This window comes from Semicossyphus pulcher, unplaced genomic scaffold, assembly GCF_022749685.1.
Source record: "Semicossyphus pulcher isolate SPU_LCO1_2020_fin unplaced genomic scaffold, fSemPul1.0.p SCAF_17, whole genome shotgun sequence".
NCBI lineage: Eukaryota > Metazoa > Chordata > Actinopteri > Labriformes > Labridae > Semicossyphus > Semicossyphus pulcher.
The window spans coordinates 8,419,133-8,442,794 of NW_027211681.1; the positions used below are offsets into that span (position 1 = coordinate 8,419,133).

Consider the following 23,662-nt stretch of genomic DNA (forward strand, 5'->3'; position numbering starts at 1 on the left):
GTAATCAGAATTCATTTCAGTCTCTTTCATAACCAGCGAAAAACTCATCACTGGAGCTTTAAAGTGAAAACAATCTTCAGTAGCAGGTGTGATCAAGATACCAGCCAGGAGCTCTGAATGTTTTGCTATTTTGCAAAACATGAAACCTTCCAGTTCTCCTGTTTGAAATCAATTAAGCTTCATGTTTCGGATATATGATGAGAGAAAGGACTGTAGACGATGCAAATCAGTTCACAGGCCTGCTTAATATCTAATATCAGTGGTAGAACACCTCTGGTTCTTTTGTGTTTTTGTTACCCCAGTATAACAAAGAAGAGGCACTTACAAAAACAAAATATTTTATTCAATTTGTTCATTAAGATTATCATACATTTTTGCATTGACACAAGCTTCATTTTGGTACGGTGAGTCGTGTGTGTCCGTTTTGACGAGGATCTTGGTTGAATACGCCGAATGCTTCCATACTCGAGGAGACACTTGGTTGTTCATTGTAAGAAATGTACGTTTGTCTGGAATAAGAGTGTGATGAGAGCAAAGGTTGCATTTTATTAAAAAAGGAAGACCGCTTTAAAAAAAGATATGGAGACATTCCAAACTATACAAACAAGATCCGGCAGACCTTTGTTCAGAGACGAGGTCAGGCATGTTCGAGAAGCACTTTTTGGTTGAGCTTTGAGGCAATGTTTGAGATGGCCTTGCTGGTGATGAGCCCATATGTCTGTTGATGTGGTTATATCTGTATGTTTGTGTGTGGGAAGCAAACCGATGTGTATAAGAAGCAATGAACTGTATATGATCAAATGTACTTGCAGCTGTTTTGTGTGTGTGTTTGTGTTTTTGTGCTCAAAAGGAGAAGTATTTGGTGAACCACTCCTGTTTCAGCCCCTCTGTCCCCCTCTGCTCCAGGTACGGACCCCTATAAAACACAAGAAGAACATTTACTGACAATTTAAAATTATATTTGCTTTATTAGTATGCCACACCTAGATGAAATCTCAGATGCAGTTATTTTATGTTATAAAGGTTAACATTTCGGCTCCTTGATGAAATACCACATTTATACTAAGGTGTTTAAATAAAGATCAGTCAATTTGAGAGGCCAACACAAAGGAACGGCTCAAACGTTCAAATTTAAATTAGGTTCGTTTTCGGATTGATTTTAAAATTCTTCTCTTTATTTTTAAATGTTTTCATGGTCTTGCCCCTCAGTATCTGTCTGACCTGCTTCGGCCGTACGCTCCCTCACGCTCCCTCAGGTCAGCAGATCAGTTATTGTTAGTCGTCCCAAAGACGAAGAGTCGAGAGGGGACCAAGCCTTTTCAGTTGCTGCCCCAAAACTCTGGAATGAGTTGCCCTTGCACATTAGGCAGGTCGACTCACTTCCTGTTTTTATATCCTCTCTTAAAACACATTTTTTCTCTTTGGCTTTTAACTCAGTTTGAGATGCTGGCTTTTATTGTCTTCTATTGTTTTAACTGTTTTTGTGTTTTTATGTGTGTGTACAGCACTTTGGCCAACTCTGTTGTTTTAAAGTGCTCTATAAATAAAGTTGAGTTGATTCAAGTTGAGAAAAACAGGGTTTGCAGAAAGTCCTCAAAGTTAGAAAAATGTGCTTGAAGGGTTCTTGAACTATCTTAAAAGCTGCATTAACAATCCAAAAAATACAGGTTATTATTACCTTTATTTTATTTTTTTCCTTGTTTAGTTTTGTTAACTGTCTCAGATGTGCATCGCTCTGGACAAAAGCATCAATGTTAAATTAAATTGTAACATTGTAATATTGTTAACATCATAGATTTAATCAGTGATTTAATATTTAGAACTAATTTTGCTTTCACAATTTTATACTTAATACTGAACGGTAGTGCTAATTGTTTTTTACAAGTCATGATATATCAAACATTATTGATTCACTTCCTGGTTTTACTTGTTGATTTTCTGATTCTGTTTGTTTCCATTTTCAGGTGGAATCTGATCCTAAAAAAGCCAGTTTCCCGAAATGTTCTTTTTAAATAGATCTGAATACTTTCGTTGGAGCGAAAAGTGTGCAACATTCTTTTAAAGTTGTCACCTCACCGCCAACACATTCAAATGTTCCTACCTGATTGAATGGGCCTGCAAGTGTGCATGTGGCTCCTGGCAGGAGGGCGACACATAGCGGATGCCCGTCTGCGCTGAGGGGCAGACGGGGAGCGGGGCGGTGGGCGCCGGGGTGGGTGGGATGCAGGAGGTCCGGGATCTGGTGGAGCGAGGGATGGAGGGGGAGGACTGCTGGCTGAGGGAGAGGGAGGTGTGCTTGTGTGGAAGAGAGGAGGTGGAGTAGTGAGGGGAGGTCTGAGGGTGGGAGGAGGACTGGTGGGGGAGGGTTGAGGAGGAGTGCTGATGGACAGAGGAGGAGGAAGACGATGAGGAGGAGTGGGGGAGGAAGATGTTCCTGTCGTAGGTACTGCCGCTGGGGATGCTGGTGACCCGAGGAGGAGACTCCCCCTGCTTCCTCTGCGGGTTAAAAAAACAAGTTGTAGCTTAGTTTGACTCTTAAGTGCACTGTGCTGTTTCCCTTCATGTTCACTAGAATATAAAATGTGTATTAATCCGCAGATGAAAATAGTCCCCCATAAAATGCATTTACTCCTGTTAAAACAGCATTTCCTTAAGTTTACAAAGCCCAGCTGGTTTAGAGAGTTACTGAGACTTTCAAAGAAATGAATAAACAACACATTATTATGTTGCTCATATAAAACTTTAACAGATTTAAATGAACAAATAAAAACCTTAAAATGAATATCCAAACTCAAACAAACAGACTGTGTCTTTACAAGCCAAATTAAATGTAATTTAAGCGTTATGATGTCACAGAGACTCTGGCGATCTGTCGAGGGATACGCTGGCCTCGGCCCAGCGAGCACTTCTGGCTGGAGGGCGGCCCGTTCGGATGAAAACATTATGTGCCTGAACAGAAGAGACAAACTCACCCTCATGGTTGGCGTGGCGCTCCCGGGGCGGGACTTGCTGTCACGGAGCCTGAGGGTGCTGTTGTCCCCGGCAACAGGAGGGTGGAGCTGCAGCTGATGCCTCTCTTCCTGGAGGGAAGGAGGATGAGGAAGGACTTTCGTTGGCCTCATTCACAGTTGGTGTTGTTGCTTTTGTGTGAGCGTTGTGTCTGGAGGGTGAACTTGTTTGCTAAGCTGCCTCATGCCACACAGATGGTACAAACAGCACTCTGGCACAGGACACTTCTAAAAAAAGTGATTTCTCCTACGCATGTTCGACTGCGGATGATTAATGAAGGCACAGGTCCAATTTAATTTGGGTTGCATGGTTAAAGTCATTACTTTTTTGGGGGAGAAAAGTCCCTTTTTCACAGCCAGTTTTAACATGATCTCTTGGTCACAACTCTTTGAATTCTCTCCAGGAAAAGTTTAAACTTACAGGTAATTTTGCACCATGACATTACAGTTTCATACTTTGACTTGCAGAAGTTATTTGTGTGATCTCTAGGGCACGCAAAAGCCAAATAATTTACTGCTGGGAATTCATGCATACCATGTAACTGCAATGTTACATGGTATGCCCTCTTCACAACTAGGCCACCAGGACACCTCTGCTCTACATCATCAGATGTACTAGGACTGCTCAGATTAATGGAAGGTTTTCCTGGCGGCAGCTGAGCAAATTAATTCAGCTAATGAGGCCAGCATGATCTGGTGGAAAGCTGCACAAGAAGCGAGTAAGTGGAGTTTGAGTGGAGATTGATTGTCAGCTTCTGTTTCCAAGGTCCAGTATGAAGCATCGAGTTGAAATGCCTATCTAGCTTATGATGTCATTCAATATAAAATACTCATTAAACATCATTTTAGAGCATAAGCAGAGACGCATGAAAACAGAGAGTCGTGAAACCTTTATGTGCTGAATTATACAGCACAACACAAGTTGCATTGGAAACCTGGTATATGACACATTTCTGTTGGCTTCCTGTGTTTTATGTCATGGACAGAGACAGTCTGTTTTTTCTTTTTGTCAACAAATACAATAAAAGTTGGTGCTTAAGCCTGTCTTCCATTTATTTCTGAATTATACAGCTGTCTGAGGCAATCAGCACTAACCCCATTTGTTTCAACTAAATATGCAACTTAAAATTGTAAATGTAAATTGGGTCACAAAAAAAATACTATTAATTTCCCAAAACAGCTGGGCACTGCAGTTTTTATTGGACATAATAGCATGAATAGTGCAATTTGCTAAGGACTATTTTCAGCTGCAGATTGATGCATATTGCACACAGACTTTGACTAAACAGAAAACATCATTTGTTTTGTCTTTTGAGGGATTAATTGACAATAAGAAGAGTAAAAAATATAACCAGGCTAATCTTTAAGCACAGCAGCCTCTGGAGTGATGCAAAGGTAAACAAGTGTGTGTGTGTGTGTGTGTGTGTGTGTGTGTGTGTGTGTGTGTGTGTGTGTGTGTGCTCTCACCACTAATCGTTTAATGAGCTGGTCTCTCTCTGTCAGTCTCTCCTGAAGTTTCCCCAGCTGCCCTTCATCACATCGGGGCTCCCTCCTCCTGCAGCGCTCCTCCCGCTCACGCAGCCTGCAGTTAAATCATATACACAAACACACACCTTTCTCACATACCTGTCCTCATGACACACAATGTCAATTCATTTAAACCTCCGTTTGTGTCTGTCCTCTACTCACTCGTTCTCCAAGGCCACTATGCGAGCCTGCAGGTGCGTCTGGGCGCTGCTGTACTCGGACACCAAACTCTGCATCTCCCTCTTGTGCTCCCTCTTGATCTCCTCTACCTCCTCCCTCCTCTTCTCCTCCTCCCGCTCCTTCTTCTTCTCCTCGTCCAACTCCTCCTCCTTCACGTCCTCCTCTTTCTTCTCCTCCCAGTGCTTCTGTGACTCCTCCAGTTTCTCCATCTCCACCCTCAGTTTCTCCACCTCCTCCTTCAGACGTTGTGCTTCTTCTTCCAGCTGGGCGTCCCTCTTCTTCTGCAGGTCGACACTCTCCTCCTCTTTCTCTTCCATTTCTGGGTTCTCCTGCACTGACCTGGGAAGAGACGGTAGATACAGAGTAGGGTGGAAATAATGGAAGTGGCCTATTTAATACAATAGAACAATTAAGATACATTAAAACAACGTTTCCTGATTTTAATGTATTCTGCTTATTAGTGTTCAGTCTATTATTTCTGTGTAGTATTGGCAGTTTAAAACAAATCCTTTTTTAAAACAGAATTTATTGGACACATTTTTGATTTGATAAATATTTTTAAATGTTTTCTTTTCTGCCATTATCGTATCGATATCGAGCCTATTTAAAACCGGATGACTTCATGACTTGTTTTTTTCTTGTCAAATACAAAAACATACTGCAATTATACAATTTCAATGTAGATGTGTTAAACCTTTTAGATATTTTAACAGATATAAAACACAAGGAAAAACGTCTGAAATCTTTTGTCACATTTATTACCAGGAATGATGATGGAAAAATGCTGAAATTTAAGTATTTTCTGTCCACCAAACATGAAGCTAGAGCCAGGAGAAAGTTAGCTAATCGGAAAGGCTAAACAGGTGAGGAACAGCTAGCTCGGTGTCGTGCTAAAATACACCTCCCAGCACCTCTAAAGCTTACTAATGAACAGTATACATTATTACATTATATTTACTTAAGTTACGTACTTGGCATGACCATCCATTTGTTTTTTTGCTGTATTACGTCACTGTCCAATAGAGCTAGGCTAGCTTCCCATTGTTTCCAGTCATTGAGCTCAGCTAAGCTAACTAGATGCTGGCTGTTAGCTTACCAAACCATACAGACTTAAAAAAGGTGTCAATCTTTTAATCTGACTCTTGGAATAAAGTTGACAGAAAATCATTTGCAAACTATTTTGATAATCAATGAATTATTTAGGCAAATTTTTCAAGCTAAAACTGTAAAACTTTTTCATTTTCCTGTCTACTAAAATGTTAGGATTTAATTCTTTGTTATTGACAATATTACACCAACTATCTTTGGGGCTGTTGACTGGATGCAACAATTATTTTTAGTGCTTTCCCTTGGGCTAAGGGAAACTATGCTGTTTTTCTGACTATTTTCTGACATTAACTAAGAATTAAAACAACAGTTAGTCGCAAAACAGATAGATCTCATTACCGTAGAAATACCTGCACACTTCTTTTCATTACCTTTCCTTTAATTGCTTCTTCAGAGTGGCATTTTCTCTCTGCAGCTCCAGCATGGCACAGCGACTCTCATCCAGCTGTCGCTCAAACACCTGATTTTGATTCTGTTGTTTCAGGTCCTGCACACACACCCACACACATGCATTAATACAGTAGACACACACGATCAATATCTGCAACTAACATTCAGAATTTGTTTTTTTAAACGAATTAGTTTTAAATGAGTGTTTTGCTTCGGTGACGTTACATAAATGAAATACAGGGAAGGACACAAAGACAGGAGAGACTGGGAGGTGTGTGTGTTTGTGTTTTTTTTGCACCCTCACTCCACTGGGACTCAAGTGTGTGTGTTACCTGTTGCAGAGCCATCATCTGTGTGTGTGCCTGTAGCTGAGCCTGCAGGTCTTCTATCTGCTGCATGTGTCTCTGGGTCATCTGTCTGCTCCACTCCGTGTGCTGCTGGGTCAACTCTGCACGCTGCTTATCTGATACCAAACACACACACACACACACACACACACACACACACACACACACACACACATACACAGACAGAAAAACAAAATCAATTGGGCCCACTGTTACAGGTACCCTTCTGCTGTTGCCATGGTGAAGTGTATCCATGGCAATAGCAACTTCAGTGTTGAATTTATAATCTGTATATCGCTCTATGTGTGTGTGTGTGTACTTGCTCATTTGTCCGTGCAGCTGTGTGTGTATGTCTTTGCTATACAGACCGTGCTACTGTTGGCGTGTGCTTATGCTAATGCTCATGCGTGAATGTGTTGTGCACAGGTGTTTGTGTGTGTTACCTAGCTCCAGGTGGTGCATTGTCTGTAGTCGGTTCCTCTCAGACAGCACGTCTTCTTTGGCCTGTCTCTCTAACGCCTGCAGAGCAACAGCGTGACTGTGTCTCTCCTCTGCTGACGATTGGCTCTGTGGCTCCTTTAAAACACATTAACACACGTGTTGTTTTTTAACTACAGATACACTTTACTGTGTGTGTTTGTGTGTGTGTATAAAAGCACACAATCTCCATTGCAGCGCTACCATCAAAGCTGCTTAATTATTCATCACAAAAAAAAAATATGAAAGAGAGTACGTATGATTTTTGTGTGTGTGCACCTGCAGCAGCTCCCTCAGCTTCTTGTTTATCTCCTTGGTGTCTTGGACCTCTTTCCTCAGCCTGTCAATTTCGGGGTTGCCATGGCAATCGTCTCCCGAGCCCGCCTTCTTTTGCTCCTCCTGCAGTTTGGGCGAGAAATCATGAGCAAAGGACTTTTTTTTTTTTTAAAAGCTCAGAGCGTCCGTCAAAGTAATCCTGAGATGATGAATTTGCAGCAAGCATTCAATTAAATGGAGATGCCGCTTTTGTTTCAGAATCGCAGACTCAGACGTCTTTTTTAAAATAAATAAATATAAAAAACAGACTTCATTGTGCAAAAACAGGCTTATGGAACTAATTAAAAATGTACTCCAGCAATTCAGCATCCCACATAGTTGGGGAAATCAGTGCAACTGAGGACAAAGAATCCAGATGGATCCTACATAATGCAGCTCAGAAGGGTATTTTGTCTCACCCTGCTGCCTGGTAAACACCCACTCTTTCCAACTTTTCAAACATCCTTCAATGTATAGTCACAGAGTAGAAGCTGAGACACCAACCAAGTGTTATTATTCCCAGACCTGTCAAATCTCCCTGCAGTCACAGACCCTTATACAACTTCTTCTGCAGGCTGAGAAGCACTTATCCTGACTGTCAAACTGGTTTTAATGTGTGGAGTTTTACAGGTTTGACGTGTTGTTTTAAGAAGGATTGTTAAAAGTATTTAATAAAGTTCATTACTAAAAAGCATGGCTCTCTGTAATTTATCCAGATCTAGAGAACACGTGTGATAGATGCCATGCCTCTCCTTGTAACTTAAGTCATACTGTATGTTTTTTCATGCCCAATGTTGCAGAGTCCCCGGACTAATCACTTTACAACTCTCTCTAAAATATTTAATGTGAAAGTTGATATATGCCTTGGCACTGCAATTTTTGGTGTTCCCAAGATTTGGACAAAGTTTAACCTGGACATTATAGCCTTCACCTCATTAATAGCTAGACGCCGACTTCTACTACGGTTGAAGTCCCCCATACCATCATCTACCTCCCAATGGCTCACGGACTACATGTCCTTCATCAAACTGGAAAAGGTAAGATACACCAGTAATGGAAACCTTTGCAAATATACAAAACATGGCAAACCTTCATATATCAATTTAATTCACTGAAAATGGATTGATCTCGTGCCCCTCTCTGTCCTCTCTTTCTGTCCCTTTCCTTTCTTCTGTCTTGAGGTTTTATTTTTTTTCACTGTCTGATTATTTGTTGTGTGTGTAAAAACAGAGAGCGATCCAAAAGTGTAACACACAAAGTGTTATTCATGTATTTCTATCAATTACATTTTTTTTTAAGTTTTTGCAGTTGTTTTAAAGCAAAAATGGTTGTTCCAGCTTATTAAATGTGAAAATGTGCCCCTTTTCTCAGCCATGTTTGAAGTAAACTCATTATCTATGGGTTTTCGACTATTGGTTGTTTTAAAACAAGAATTTGGAAGTCGTCACCCTGGGCTCTAATAACTTATAATTTCACTACTGTCTGACATTATACAATGAAACAATCATGAGCAAAAGTCTACACAAGTCAATCCATCAAATGCGTAGGTTTCATCGCCCACATCTCCAGTTCGCCTTTCAGAATATTCTAGACAAATATGAACAATAAACTAAATAGAAAATCATCCCCAGGCTATAATTAGATGCCTTTACAGTCACCATGGCTGCAGTCCATGGCTGCAGTCCCTGGGTACCTGGACCACAGATGGTTCCTGGCCGTCTGCGATGGAGACTCACCTGCTCCTGCTCCTCGCTCAGTTGACTCTGCAGCTCAGAAATCTGCGTCTGCATCTCCTGCTCTCTGTTCTGCCATCTCTGCTCGCTCTCGGCAACAGCCGCGTTCATCTCGATCCTGAACTCCGCTCTGAGACGATCCTCGCACTCTGCCCTGCAGGCATGCAGCAGAGCAGGAAGTGAGGGAGAGGTAACCGACGTGCACAATCACTGTTCATTTATTCCTGCCACATTCTATTGTGTAAGCGTGTCTGTTTTTGGTGGTGATTCTCTTTTATTTGATTTGCAGCAGACAATTGTAGCTCAATTATATGACCTTATAAGCAAAAGTCTGGTTTTACTTTGTCATATTAAGAGACTAGGAGAGGAACATTTTAATTTAAATGTGCATTTTCGAGCAATTAAACACACTTTGAATAAAAATATCAGCTGTTTTCAGTGTGTGTGTTGACAATCAGTAAATAATCTGGAGGGTAATGCTGGATATAGAATCACTTTATGAGACAGGACAGGCTAATTGGTTTACTGACGAACATTACGGCTAATGTTTATTTGGATGTGCTATTGATTTAATATTCGCTGATGTACTCACGCTGTTTAATGCATCGTTTGTAGCACCGAGTCCTTTTTATTGCTGCAGCTAATATCTTTGCATGTTTTCTTCTGCTAAACTACATTATATTTCAATAAAGCTCATTCCAATGAATCAATGTAGAGAGCAAAAGATGCTGTAGGTTGTAGTGGGCCACACTACAAGCAATTTGCTTCTTGATTTTAATCTTCCCCTGTGATCTTCTAACAGGAAGGTGATGACAAGCAAAGGTTGGACTTAGTAAAGTAAGCCTAAGCTGTTCTGACAGGTTGGTGTTTATTCTGCTACCTGATCCGGTCCTCGGTGTGCCGCTGGCCCTGATCTAGAAGACTCCTCTCTGCGTTCAGTCGGCTCTGTTCCAGGACTTTCTCCTCCAGCCGGTGTTTGTCGGCTCTCAGGGACGCGATGTCCCTCGTCTGTCTGTCCCGCTGCTTGTCTGCCTCCTCCTGTACCCGAGCCAGACGAGTCCGAGTTTTGTGGAGGTCCTCCTCCAGGCGAGAACACTGCGGCCCGCATGAGGGTGCAGCTTCGGGGTCCACCTTCTCTTTCTTGTCTTGCTTTTGGAGGACTGACTCCAGCCTGCAGATCTAAGAGAACAGAAAATGAAAAAGGTGTTATCATAATAGATGTTACAAATACAAATACAAAATTACACACGCAACAAGTTCCATTTGACCTCTGACCTCATTGGTAGCGTCTCTCAGTTTCGTCCTCAGCTCCTCTCTCTCCTTCTCCAGCAGGCTGCGTAGCTCCTCACCGCTTCTTCTCTCTACTTCCAAATGCGCACACACCTTCCAAGAAAATTCATCCTCATCAAAACCTCCTTATCCTCGTTATTAAATTAACCACTTATCTTCTTTTAGGACTTTAACCCGAACATATTATCATCTCCTTATTACTAAGCCTAATTAATAATTAGTCCCTATGAAGTGCAAAGTATAAGACGGCTCAAAGGGCAGGAAATAAAGGGGGATCTGGACGCCCGAAAGGGTCTCATGATGATTAACAAGACAGCAGGTCAGACAACAAACAAATGCTTCATTTTAAGGGTCATGGGAACGGGGTCACTGGAGGTCGATTTGAACTGTCTATACAGCAGTCAGTTATACCCTTTTCCCACCGAAAGTAGCGCATTGACACAGATTTTTCAGACCCGGGAAGACCCGCTAATAAATGCTGATTGTCTCTTTTCCCATTGCCAGTGGAGTACACTCCTGTCGGTCTCTTTTCTGCTGCGTCACCGTCTAACGCAGGGGTGGGCAACCCTGCTCCTGGAGAGCTACCGTCCTTCATGTTTTAGGTTTCTCCGCACTCTAACACACCTGATTCGAATGTTTCACTCGTTACCAATCCCCTGTGACGCTTCAGTTGGTTGATAACGAGCAGATCATTCAAATCAGGTGTGTTAGAGTGCGGAGGAACCTAAAACATGCAGGAAGGTAGCTCTCCAGGAGTAGGGTTGCCCACCCCTGGTCTAACGTCACAAATGCGCCCGAAACAGGGTTAGTAAACAGTGAAGACGGTGGTTAGGTCTTTAGTGTATCTATTATTCATTCAGTCTGTTTATCAAATGCGCCGCCGACAAATTTGGAACGATGTTCGAGCGCTGCTTGGACAGAGACGGCAGAATTTGTAGCTGAGATGACGAGGAGTCGCAGACGTTACCGACGGAGCACGGAGAGGGGTAGGAGATTAGGGTTTGGTGTTCCCATCATTGCTGATCGGTGCCGAGGCGATAATTACCTGGGTCTGAATGCCGATTGTAACCTTTCCCGCTTAGCAGGTTTTTTGACCAGTGGGAAAGGGATTTCAGAGTGAGGGGTAGTTAATGTAGGCTAACTGCTTGCAATATAAAATAGATGTTTAACAGCTGTACAATCCTGATTTCTGTGTTTTCTTAAGAGTCTTACAAAATGCTCATTTGCATCACACAGACTCAGAGCAGGGGAAACATTTCTGCCGCAGCTGTGTGACAGGATGAAAGGGAAATGTATTTCTAATAACAGTTTGTCCTTGTATTCAAAACAATTAAATCCCAAATCTGAGTGAAGCTGAAACTAAAATAATTTAGCCTGTATGACGAGCGGGCTGCCACAGCTGCACAGCAGGCTATTTTTAAAGCTCAGATAAGTGAAAACTGTTTTATAATGGAGCCTGTCCTCTTACAGCACCGTCAGTCCAAATGCTCTGACAAAGAAGGAATTATGACAGCCTGAGTCTAAATATATGAGAGTAAAAATGCACTGATCTGTGCCTTTAGGTAGCTAGAAGTGGTTTACACTTAAGTGGAATAACCTCACTACCAGCACTCTACACATACTGACCTCTTGGTTGGTCTTCTTCTCTGAGCTCAGAGCTTCCTGGACGCTTTGAAGTTCAGCCGCATGTCTCCTCATCACCTCCTCTATTGCCTTCCGTACCTGCTCCTTTAATCGTTTCCTGTCCTCCTCGGCCTTCTCCACCAATCTCTTCTTCTCCTCCTCCAGCTTCTGCTGCACATTCGCTCTCTCCTGCTCCACCTGCTCGATGCTTTTGTCCAGCTGCGAGCGACCGCGAACCCTCTCCACCTCCAGCTCCTTCCTCAGCCGGTCCACCTCTTCCTCCTTTTCTGCCCTCAGACGTTCTTTCATCTCTTCCACCTCCTTGTGCAGCGCCTCTTTCTCCTCCTCTCTTTCTCGCAGAAGTCTGCTTCTGTCCTTTTCGAACTCATCCTTTTCTTGCTCTCTTTCCTTCTGCAGGGTTTCTCTCTCTTTTTCTATCTCCTTCTGCAGTTTGTCCCTCTCGTCGTCTGCATGTTTTTGGATGCGACGCAGCTCCTCCGTCTGCGCTCTCACCATCTCGGAACGCAAACTGGACAGAGCCTCAGCATGCTGCCAACACACACAACAACCACTCAATGGCCTGTACTTAGTGATGTGATGCTGCAACTAATGATTACTTTCTTAAATCGATTGATCTCTTTGAGCATGTGTGTGTGTGTGTTTTACCTGGCGTATCTGCCGGGCGTGGTCACTGTTGCGGCCGCTGCTCTGCAGCTCCAGCTCTCTGTTCCTGCTCTGCAGCCGGCTCACCTGGCTCCTCAGCTCCTCCACCTCAGCACAAACACACACCTCGCAGCCTCCGCGGTTCAGCAGCTCCTCTGAGACACACACAGAGAACACACACAAAATAAACATGCAAGTGAACACAGGCACGCTTATTAAACATGCACAAGCACAAATTGATTGATTATGCGTAACAGAAGCAGAATAAGGGCCTGAATGAGGAAGCACCTAAAACTAAAATCACTCTCGCTGCACTGCAATAAATAAAACAGAGCGTTTTTGCTGACTGCGTATGATGACACTTTGATGAAACTGTTCGCCTTTGTGGAGGAAGAATAATGTGCGTTTGTTGCATTCTCTGTATATATTATATCGGTGTGAGGCTATAACTTCATTATCGAAGGCTGAGTCACAATGCATAATGGAAATGCACCGAGCTCAGCACAGCTTTCACCATCAGACAGACAGGTGAGGCGACGGGTGGACAGGCAGACTGAGGGATCACCTGCTCGGCTCTGCAGCTCGTCCTCCTGCAGCAGCAGCCTCTCCTTGGCCACCGCCAGCTCCTCCTCCGCCCGCTTAGCCACGCCCTCTGCCTCGGACACACGCCTCCGATCGAGCTCCAGCTCCTCCTCCAGGTCCTTGGGTGAGGAGGGCCATGCAGCAGAGTATTGTGGGTCCACAAAAAAAGCACCAGGGAGTAGAAAAGAGAGAAAAAAAAGTGAGAGAGAGAGAAGCTGACACAAATTTGACACAGACAAGCAGCGAGGAGAGAAAGGAGCCGAGTTAGAGAGACAGGGAGTGTGATGGGAGAAAAATGGGATGAAATGTGGTGAGTCAGGGAGCTATCTGGCCCAGCTGTGAGCCTTTAATGGTTTACTGCCAGGGCTTATGTCAGCTCTGTGCCAGCTCTCGTAGGGCTTCTTAATGCTCATCCACAAGGTGGTAATGGTGGTGGTGCAGCGAATCTATCCTGCTCAAACTGCTCATTAGCAGAGAGCTGGCAGTGGGAATAGCACTCAGGGAGGGCAGCCTGTGGTTTCGACAAGCAGAATCCCACCTCTCTGTTCTCTCTCTGCCTCCACCTCGCTCTCTCCTTTCCCATCAACACCATCATTAGCGACAGGAAGCTGCAACATCTTAATTTCCTTACGTCTCCTTTCTCACAGCCTTGGATTAAAGTTTCAGTTTGAGGAAAGGGATTATGGGTAATGTGTGTGTGTGTACCTGTATCCGCTCTTGCAGTTTCATTGTGTTCCTCTTGCTCTCAGCCAACCTCTCCAGGTGACTCTCCACCTCCGCCTCAGCCCTCTTCACTCTCTCTCTCAGAGCGCTGTGCATCCCCTTCTTCTCCTCCTCCTCCCTCTCCTCCCACCTCTGCCGCTCCTCCCGCCATTCCGCCTCCATCATCCTCCTCATATCCTCTTTCTCCTCGTTCAGGTCGCTCATCTTCTGCTCCCATTGCTCCCGTTCCTCTTTCTCCGCTCGCCTCCTCTCCACCTCTGCTCGATCCCTCTCCTCCTTCAGCGCCTTCACCTCCTCCAGGAGTGCTTTTACCCTTTCCAAGTCCTCCCGCTCCTCTGTATTTCGGTCCTCCTCCTCCTTCTGTTTCTCCTCTTCCTCCCTCTGTCTGTCCTCGTCAGCTGCTTTCTCTAGCTCCTCGCATTTGGCGTGCAGCTCCTGGATCTGCTCCTCGGCCTTCTCCAGTTCCTTGCTTAACCGAAGGCTCTCCTCCTGGGCATCATTCATATGGGCCTTGGCCTCCTGGAGCTCCTCCTCTGCAGCCTGGAGCCTCTCTTTAAACTGCTTTCTGAGCTCCACCTCTGTTTCACGCTCCCTCTCTTCCGCATGGTAACGGAAGCACTCAAAGTCTGCCTGCACCTGGAGGCACAGAGGATACGATGTTACACACACCGTAGTTACATATAAAGACGCTGGCCAGTGTATTTACATCCATCCAGTAAAACTCTTTCCTTTCCCAAATGACTCCTCATTACAGAAACTTTGCTGGAGGCCTCCATGACAACATCCTACAGTTTATGTATTGTGTGGTTCATACTGCAAATATCCACCTATTTTAACGTGTTTAGTTGTTGGGATCCAGGAACAATGTGTATAAAAACATGTAAAAAATGTCAGTGTTAGGTAAATCATCTTAACAAACCTGCTCTGTTGACATCCGTAAGATTAGAGCCATTAAAAGTAAAGTAATCCAAATTCACGAGTATGTTTTAAAATGCAATAAGGTTTCCGGAAAATAAAAGACATTCTTCTAACACTGGTCTGTAATCTCTTCATAACTCCTCGGAAGTTGCTTGAAGGAACTGTAATCAGATAGTCGGCTCTTGGCCCCCGCGACCCCTAACAGTATCAGCGGTATAGATAATGGATGGATATACGGTATATAACTCTTTACTTGCCTGTTGACAAATTTCACATTTTTGCCTGTTCAGCTCACCTATTCAAAACTGCTGACTACAAGTCTCTTAAAGTTGAACTAGAAAGGAGGAGATTCTTTCGGGGATTTCTTTCAGGGAAACTTCTTGGAATATAAATGAAGCCATGAAATAAACCATTACACACCGACTCTAACAAGTCCGTTCCTGTCTTTATCTAGAAAACTGTGAGTGAGTGCATTATTTTGCATATGGCCATTTGCTGCAGAATAAAGAGTGTGTGCCTGCAGTTACATTATGTTGCATAATAATAATATGAATCCAGACAGAGCTGCGTTTGAGCTTTGTTGATATATTTTGTAAGAGATCTGCTAATAAGCACGTGGTTATCCTATGTTCAACTCTGCAGTCGAGATTTATGATCATTGCATTCTCACAATAATTGCATCAGTGGCACTATGGCACTATCCTGCTCCAATTCATGTAATGTATTCCTCCTACTACTAACAATCTATTCATCTTTCCGCAGACCGCTCTGCACTAGGATTGTGCTGAAACCTATTCGGCCACATTTGTGTGTTTCTGCATCGTGTCACACAAAAACTGAGCCGACGTTTTTCAGCAGGTATGTGCCTGTAGGTGTTTAGACTCCAGTGATAAGATGCTCATGAATTAGCAGAAAAATGTCCGACAGCTAAACCAGGACGAACATATGGTAGATGACAAACAAGGCAGTCAGATGAGCAGGGCCACACATTTCAAAATAAATAAATCTTTCAGCTCTGAATCATATTTCCAAAGACCTCACAAGTTAGTCACATGGGTATTTATGATTCATGTTGAAGTTTCATTGTGGTGCGCAGCATGTAAATTAGGCATGGAGCCTTGTACTGGGTGAAGTTACAGGCTATCTGAACGAGGATGACTGTTGTAGGTCACATGAGGGGCGGGTTTGATTTGCTGCTCCCGCTGGGATTTTATATGTTAAATAGAAGCGAAACAACATGTCCTTGAATGAGGTCAGTTTATCTCATGATCGGGAGGGTTAGGGCGAAATCACACACACACACACACACACACACACACACACACACACACACGCACGCACACTCACCTGGGCTCCTACTCTCTGCTGCTCATCCAGAGACTCCTGCAGCTCGAGTAGGCGTGTCCTCAGTGCCGACCCCTCCCCTTCATGGCACGTCTCCATCAGGATGCGGTGCAGCTCCTCGTGGTGGGCGTGGCTCAAGGCCTGCAGGGCCGCCTCCTGCTCCTCATTTTTCATGTTCAGAGAGTAAATCACCTGGAGAGTGGCAACAACAAGCAAGGAGAAACTGTTAACTTGTCTGCCCTAAAGACGATAATATTGTGAAAGTTTGCTTTGAAATGTGCTTAGTTCATCATCTCTTTCATGTAATAGGTAACGCTTTCTCTCTGCAGCCCAACAGGAACTGACAGTCACAGTTATATTCTCTGCCGGCCATGTTTCTGGGCTTTCTTCATGATTATTTTTAGGTTTTTATACAGCGGCTGAAAAGTTGGGTTTTAAAGGTTTTCTCTCCCTGGGGTCAAGGGATTTAGGAAAAAGTGCTTTCGTGAAGCATTACGGCTATTTTTGGATCAAACTGCAGAATAATTTCAGAAACAGCCCGTCATTGTTGAGTCTAAGCTGACAGGGAAAGATCTCACTGCAGACGAAGTAATAGTACTTTGTAAGCTTTGTAAGCACTGATGAGGGATGAATCTTTTCTTTCTTATGGATTATATTTAGGTTTTATTCACAGTTTTTTTCTCGTGGTTGAATGATTGAAATTTTTGCTTCATTGTTTGGTTATATATTATCTGAGTGCTCATTTAACATCACTGCAAACATGAGGAAAACTGGCACAAATACCGCTCCACAAACATGACATTAAACTGCCAATATTTTGAGCTGGCAGCTTTATGAAGGCAAATATTAAAGTGAAATTGGCAGACAGGAAAGCGCAATAATCCCCAAACACAAATGATGAAAGTTAAACAGGAACACTGACCATCTGTGTGTTTGTACTGTAAACAAAGTCCTGTGAGTTAATATAGCCCAGTCAATGCAGCTTCACGCAGTGATTCTGCTGCCTGCCAGCATGTCCTCCCAATATAGCCTGTGACTAACACCTGAAATATGGCCTGTTTCTCCCCACTATTCACTTTACCCTCTACGCCATGTCTACAGTGTCATCATCTACTCCCACTGACCCTGACGTCTCACTTACACACTGACAGAGGTGTGTGTTTGTGTGTGTGCATGTGGATGTGGGTGTATGCTGGGGACACATAGGCTCATATTTTACCCAGACGCCTCTCTGTCTGCAGCACACAGCTGGCACAGCACGACCAGACATTCCCTCTGTGTGTGTGTGTGTGTGTGTGTGTGTACATGTCACCGCATCTCTTTTGCACAAACATGGTCTCAACACTTTTGATCTCCATTAATCTATCTTGCATTTCTTATAGTGCAGCTTCAGATATTGATAATGGATGCAACACCTTTCAGAATCGTAATCACTTCTCTCTCCGTCCTGTCACTTGGACAGTTCGTGATGCTTGCTATGCAAGCACGTCATAGTGCGTGAACTTTGGCTCACAAACTATTACCCGTGACTCAGAGGCATGAGAGGGGACTCTGAAACAAGGGCAGGCTCTTTGGGGAGCTTGTGTGCGTGCTGCTCTTTGCTGTCCTTGATGGCCAGCTTAAAAGAGAGAGCAAGGAAGGAAGAGGAAAATATAGCAGGAGTGAGGAAAATTTAGCAAGGGTTCTCCTGAACTTGTTTAGATGTAAACCAGGGGTTCCCATACCTGGAGGTCGGGCCCCCCTTAAGGGTGGCATGATACTCTATTGCCACAGACTTACGCCTGCATTGGATTGTTAAAAATTTCATTCCAATCTCTAGTGTTAATTTTGCAGCTATAACAACTTCCACCTTTCCTTCGAGGCTCTTTTCAAGCCTCAGCTGCAGACGTTTGCTCCCATTTAGCCACAGGAGCATCAACGAGGTCAGGCACGGCTGTTGGGCAATGAGGCCAGTTCATCCAAAAATGTGTCAGGTGGGGCAAGCAGGGCTCTGTGCTACTTATTCTACACCACACATTTAATTATGGACCTGGTTTTGTGTAGAGGGGACAATTACATTTTGAAAGATATAAGGTTCATTTCCAAACAAAAAATCACTATTGGCTTAAATATGGATACATTAATGTTGGATGCTGTAGCATTTGGAGTTAAGGGACTTGACTCTTAATGCTAACAATGCTAACAAAGATTAAAAACAGCACAAAAACAAAGAATGCAAACATCCTTTATATAGGCTATACTTTACAAACAAAAGTCAGAGGTTTTCTCTAATCCTTGCAAAAATTGGTGGTTTAATTCTTAAGGACCACTGACCTACAGACATGTTAACATTCAGCTTAGGAATGTTCTGAATATAGCACGTATCACTACCTCTTAATTGCCATTTACAACCACAGAGGCCACTTTTACGTGGGCTAGCTTGAGGTCAGCGGCTAAAGTTAGCTTCTGATTCGCAGCGTCTAAAGTTAGCTTCTGTTTTGCATTTTCACTCTATGGGTTTTCTATCTTTATTTAACAGCAATTACATCATTACCCTTCATTGCTTAAAGGGAGATTACTTTTGAAAGAATAAATAACACGTGACCCTTACAAAGAAGAATTTGAAATTACATGCCCTTGTTTTGGGGCTGGTAGGCAGGTTATGGGAGGTTATGTTAGCTTAAGTTAGCAAACTTTAAATAGATATTGCTGTGTAACTGGCATAGGTCAGTTCATTGCCTTATGACTGTACTCCATGTAGCATGTGCCACTACATCTTCATTGCCACTTGTGATCACATAGGCGACTGTTACTAGGGCTAGCTTAAGGTTAGCGGCTAAAGTTAACTTCTGATTCGCAGTGTCTAAAGTTAGCTTGTGTTTTTGCAGTTTATGGGATAAGTTTTCTATCTTTATTTAACATCTATCTTTAATTACATATTTAGCCATCATTCTCCACTTAAAGGGAGATTTCTTTTGAAAGAATAAATAACACATTTTTACTCTTACAAATATGACGTTGAAATTACATGCCCTTGTTAGGAGCCTATTTGGTAAAATTCTGACCAGTAGGTTATGGGGGCTAATGTTAGCTTAAATAAGCAAACTTTAAATAGATAGTGCTGTGTAAGTGACATGAATGAGTCAGTTCACTGACTAATGACAGCTCTCACTGTAGCATGTACCACTAACTCGAAACTTTCACTCGGGACCACAGAGGCCACTGTTACTAGGGCTAGCTTAAGCGGCTAAAGTTAGCTTCTGATTCAAAGCGTCTTAAGTTAGCTTTGGATTTTGAGTGTCCTATAAAAAGTTCAAGACAACAGAGGGAGTATTGAAAACATTTAGAAGAGCCTTTAGTACAAGCCTTAACGTTTAATGAAATGTGGTGTATTAAAGTGGAGCCCTCTTTGGTGTAAATTCTTTGGACGCTTGCTGCGGCCGTCTGGGCAGAGATTGGCCTCTTGCTACTGTAAATCCTGTCTGGAGATCTTGATATTGATCCTGCCAGTCGATGATGTTATTCATGTAGCCTCACGAGCGAGTGCCTGTGCTTACTGACAACAACTTCATATTCAGCAAAGCATGAAATGAATATTCTGTCTTTGGTGTACAGGAGAGCTGAGACGAGGCTGTTGAAACAGGAGTGAGATGTGGAGTGAAGAGATGGTGCACAGAGGAGAGGTTAGGCAAAGAGACAAGCAGGCATGCACACACTTTCTCTTACATCAGCCCACACCTACACACACACAAACACACACACACACCTCGACACATATCAAAGCGAGTAGCGGTTGTACTGGATTACAAAGCATGGAACATTGTGACAGTGCAAGATAGCTAAGTGCAGGAAATCACACAGACAGAATTAGAGCCGCCAATCAGAAGTGCGTGTGTATTTATGAACACAAACACTTCAATAGGCTACTGTTGATCTCTGTGAGTCACATAAAGACACTACTCTCCTCTCTGTGGGTGTGTGTGTGTGTGCCTGTTCACGCACAAGCTTATGTGAACATTCACAACAGCTGGCCTGGTCAGCCATCGCTTTCTTCCCATTGGCTTGTTCTGCCGTGTAAACACACTCCGATGTGCTACTGGTTTATATTAAGCAGCACCCATTCAACCCGGACAGACCACACTGGATGGAGGGGGGAGGGAGCTGTGTAAGTCAAGCATAAGTGTGTGGATGGGTGAGTGGAGGAGTGAGAGGAGGTGTGCTAAGTACAAGTGCATGTGTGTAAGTGTGTGTGGGGGGTTATTTAATATATAAGGTTACCACAGCTGACCCATTTCCCACTTCCTCTCCTCCGTCCCAAAACACTCCATTAAATCATGTGTCACATACCCAGCATCCCCGAGCTCAGAGAAAATGCTTACACCAAATATCCGACTTGATGATTCTTACATTTCATCAGCGCTTTTAGGCTTCGGATTTATTCACCGTGGTTATCAAAGAGCAAAAGAAGCAGGGCTGGCTGGGCTTGCATAAAGTTTCCAGAGAGAGAGAAACAAGTCCAGGCTTCTTCTTTTTTTTATTAGGATGGAAGGAGCATGAGCGGTAGAAAGACTTGGCTGGCAGATTTCTCTAACAAGCACAGACACAAGTGCTGACCCCTCTTCTGTGTCATCTTTGTTTGTGCGTGCCTATGAAGAAGAAGCTCTGCGAACAACACGCACAGATACAACTGCAGCATGTATTGCATTGCAGACATGTTCCTGAACACACACATACACACACAGAGGTGAACCCATAAGGGAAGATGGGAACTGCACAGTCATCAGTAATTGTCATAGCTCAACAAGCGATGGGTCATGCCCTGCTTCTGTAAGCATTATTGTGCACCAGAGAGAGAGAGAGAATCCCCATATAGCAGTGCTTACTGTATGAAAAACCAGAGCAGATACAGACACTATTACTGCTGCTGCTGGCAAGTATCTTCCTGCATGGAGGAGGATACACAGTGTTGTTGGGGCTAATGAGGAATATTGTGATCATGTCAGAAATGTAACTGATTACTCAATTAATGCAATTTAATCATAAATCTTAAGCATTTTCTGGTCAAATGTGGGGTTTTGCTAGTTGTATCTGTTTAATATCGCTGTTCATTGACACCCTTGTGCCAGGACACCTGATTTGACAAAAAAAACAACACAATTTAGAATCGTTACAATAAGATCTGCAGTTATTTTTATTTTTATGACATATAGGCCTAACGGTCTAATAAATAAATGAATGCATGCCAAAGGTAATCCGCAGATAAGCTGATAATTACATCGCTCTTAATTGCTGCCCAGCAGGTTTTGGCTCTCAATGTTGGAGATCTGCAGCCTGCACCCAGAGCTCTGACTGATCGCTGATGTCTGATTACTGTGTCAGTCACGAAGACGAATGAACCCTGATCCAAGTTTTCCAAGAGGTAATTATATTGGTGCTTATCGATAATGTTTAAGCACGTGCCAGTTTAGGCTATTTGTATTATTTTTGTCTATGCTTCTCTATGGTTGTATCTTATGTAAAATCTCCAACGGATCAGTTATATGTACATATTAGCTGCAATATGTGTAACTGTCTCTCTGGTATATCATTACACAGGATAATAACAGTCACGTTCTCAGTATGTAATTATGATACAGTGCGAGGCAGCCATCAGATCATCCAATCAGCCTGGCACACTCAGTGACAGCGCGTGCGTTCGTCCGTCCGGTCGCGCGCATCTTTCAGTGTCACCGGCAGGTCTTACCTTGGTGAGCTGAGCGATCTTCTTGCACATCTTGCTGTGCATCTGGTAGTCGTACAGCTCCTGCTCGATGTTTTGGAAGTCTGCCGCAGTCCCGTTAACGGCGGAGCCCGGCCCGGGGGGCTGTGCAGCCTTACCGGCGCCTGAAGCCATAATGAACCGCCACACAAGGGAACTTTCCAGACCGGAGGATAGTCACAAATGATCCTGCCGCTTCTCAGATGCAAATTCCCACCAAAAATCGTGTCAACTTTTCACTCGCGCATCTCATTCCTCTCTCGGTACACCCCCTCCCGTGAACAGCAGCTCGAGCGATTTGCTGGAAAACATTTGGTAGTAGCTCGGCGGGGCTCTCCTCGTGCGTTCCGGTTGTTGCCCCCCTCTCCCGCTATCCGCCCGGTGATCGCGGAGGTCACACGCTGGGAGTCCATCGGGGACGCGCTCGCGCCAACCGACCCTTCGCTGCTGTAAACAGATATGGGTTTTTTTTCTTATACTAGGAGGGAGCGCTCGCGGATGAAGGCATACAGTCCAACCACCTGTCTCGCGGCAGGGGCGGAGAGGGGCGTGTGTATCCTATAGAACATTACCGGAGACAGCTCGAGAAGCGCACTGCTGCAGTGCTGCCCCGCCCCTACCGGCGCTGCTGTATCAATGCCGATCACCGTGTGGAGGAGGAGGGAGGGGAGGAGGGGTCTCTGGGGTCCAGTCGTGTGATTTTACTCCATCAGTCAGATACCGTAAACAGAATACACTGATAGTAACAGAAATATATGACAGCCTGTAGGTTTGTGTCCTTTATGTAGTATTTGAAAAGTAGCCTTCTCCTTGTATTCTTAATGCTAATTAGATTGTATCATTGGCTTATTTGGGTAACCATAGCCCAACAGTCTCAAAGCAATTATAATTTTTATTGTTATACAGGACTAAAAGAATAGCTACTGTGTTCACCAGCTAAATATTACTCTGATAAGTAATTTGAAATATGTCAAATTGGTGGAGTTCCCCTTTTACTGTGACAGAGCCATATGAGTGGATTAATCTGTTAGGAGGCCCCATTCACCCACCCATGCTAAACCTCCTCCTATCTGAAACCTCTTCAAACCATTCTGCCCACATCATGCAGCAACTGGACAGTTACGCAGGTATGAAGGATCTCAACTCCTCTTTTCCATTCCTCCATCAGTTTTCATAAAACCAACCGAGTGCAACGCCATGAATGCCTTCGAGGAGGGGCTGTCCGAAAGTGTGTGCTGTTATGCCCATTTTTACGATTCATCGCATCAGGGACCACGAAGGCACGCAAAAGACACAGAGTTCTTGGAGAGAGATTAGGGAGGCAAAGTGATGCAGGCAGGAGGAGGCTGATGGCAGACCTTTCACCCTGACTTTGGATATGGCTGTTGGAACAGCTAGTTAAATCTTTAGACGTGGTATCTTACTACCAAATTGAAGAGGCCTAAAGACGTGGCCAATGCAGGATCAGATCCTTTAGTGGAGCATGTGCCCAAACTCATTTGTAAACAATAAAATTAGTACAAAACAATTAGCACATTGTTTATCTAGGGGTTCAAGGGGTATGGGAGTCCTTGGGGAATTTGTCTGCTTTGCCCAGTTTGTAATCCAAAAGGTCACAACAGGATATACATTGTTATATATACTATGAAGATCTAAACGCATGGTACAGAGGTCTGAAAAAGAGTCCTAATGAGTAAT

At 43.7% G+C, this 23,662-nt stretch overlaps 1 protein-coding gene across 2 annotated transcripts; it reads right to left on the bottom strand.

Moving 5' to 3' along the window:
* Nucleotides 1–321: 321 nt before the first annotated feature.
* On the bottom strand, nucleotides 322–22,482 carry fam184b (family with sequence similarity 184 member B). 2 transcript variants are annotated; one of them, XM_069666527.1, is made up of 18 exons: nucleotides 21,950–22,482; nucleotides 16,231–16,419; nucleotides 13,948–14,601; nucleotides 13,226–13,361; nucleotides 12,664–12,815; nucleotides 12,001–12,546; nucleotides 10,360–10,467; nucleotides 9,965–10,263; nucleotides 9,088–9,238; nucleotides 7,316–7,435; nucleotides 7,003–7,135; nucleotides 6,545–6,675; nucleotides 6,194–6,309; nucleotides 4,698–5,054; nucleotides 4,476–4,590; nucleotides 2,973–3,080; nucleotides 2,102–2,496; nucleotides 322–916 (listed from the first exon to the last, which is right to left on the bottom strand). In XM_069666527.1, exons 1-18 carry the CDS (start codon nucleotides 22,097–22,099, stop codon nucleotides 844–846), a joined length of 3,933 nt encoding a protein of 1,310 aa, XP_069522628.1. In that variant the 5' UTR covers nucleotides 22,100–22,482; the 3' UTR covers nucleotides 322–843. The 2 variants fall into 2 exon arrangements, with proteins under 2 accessions (XP_069522628.1, XP_069522629.1); XM_069666528.1 differs by lacking the exon at nucleotides 2,973–3,080.
* Between the last annotated feature and the right edge of the window lie 1,180 nt (nucleotides 22,483–23,662).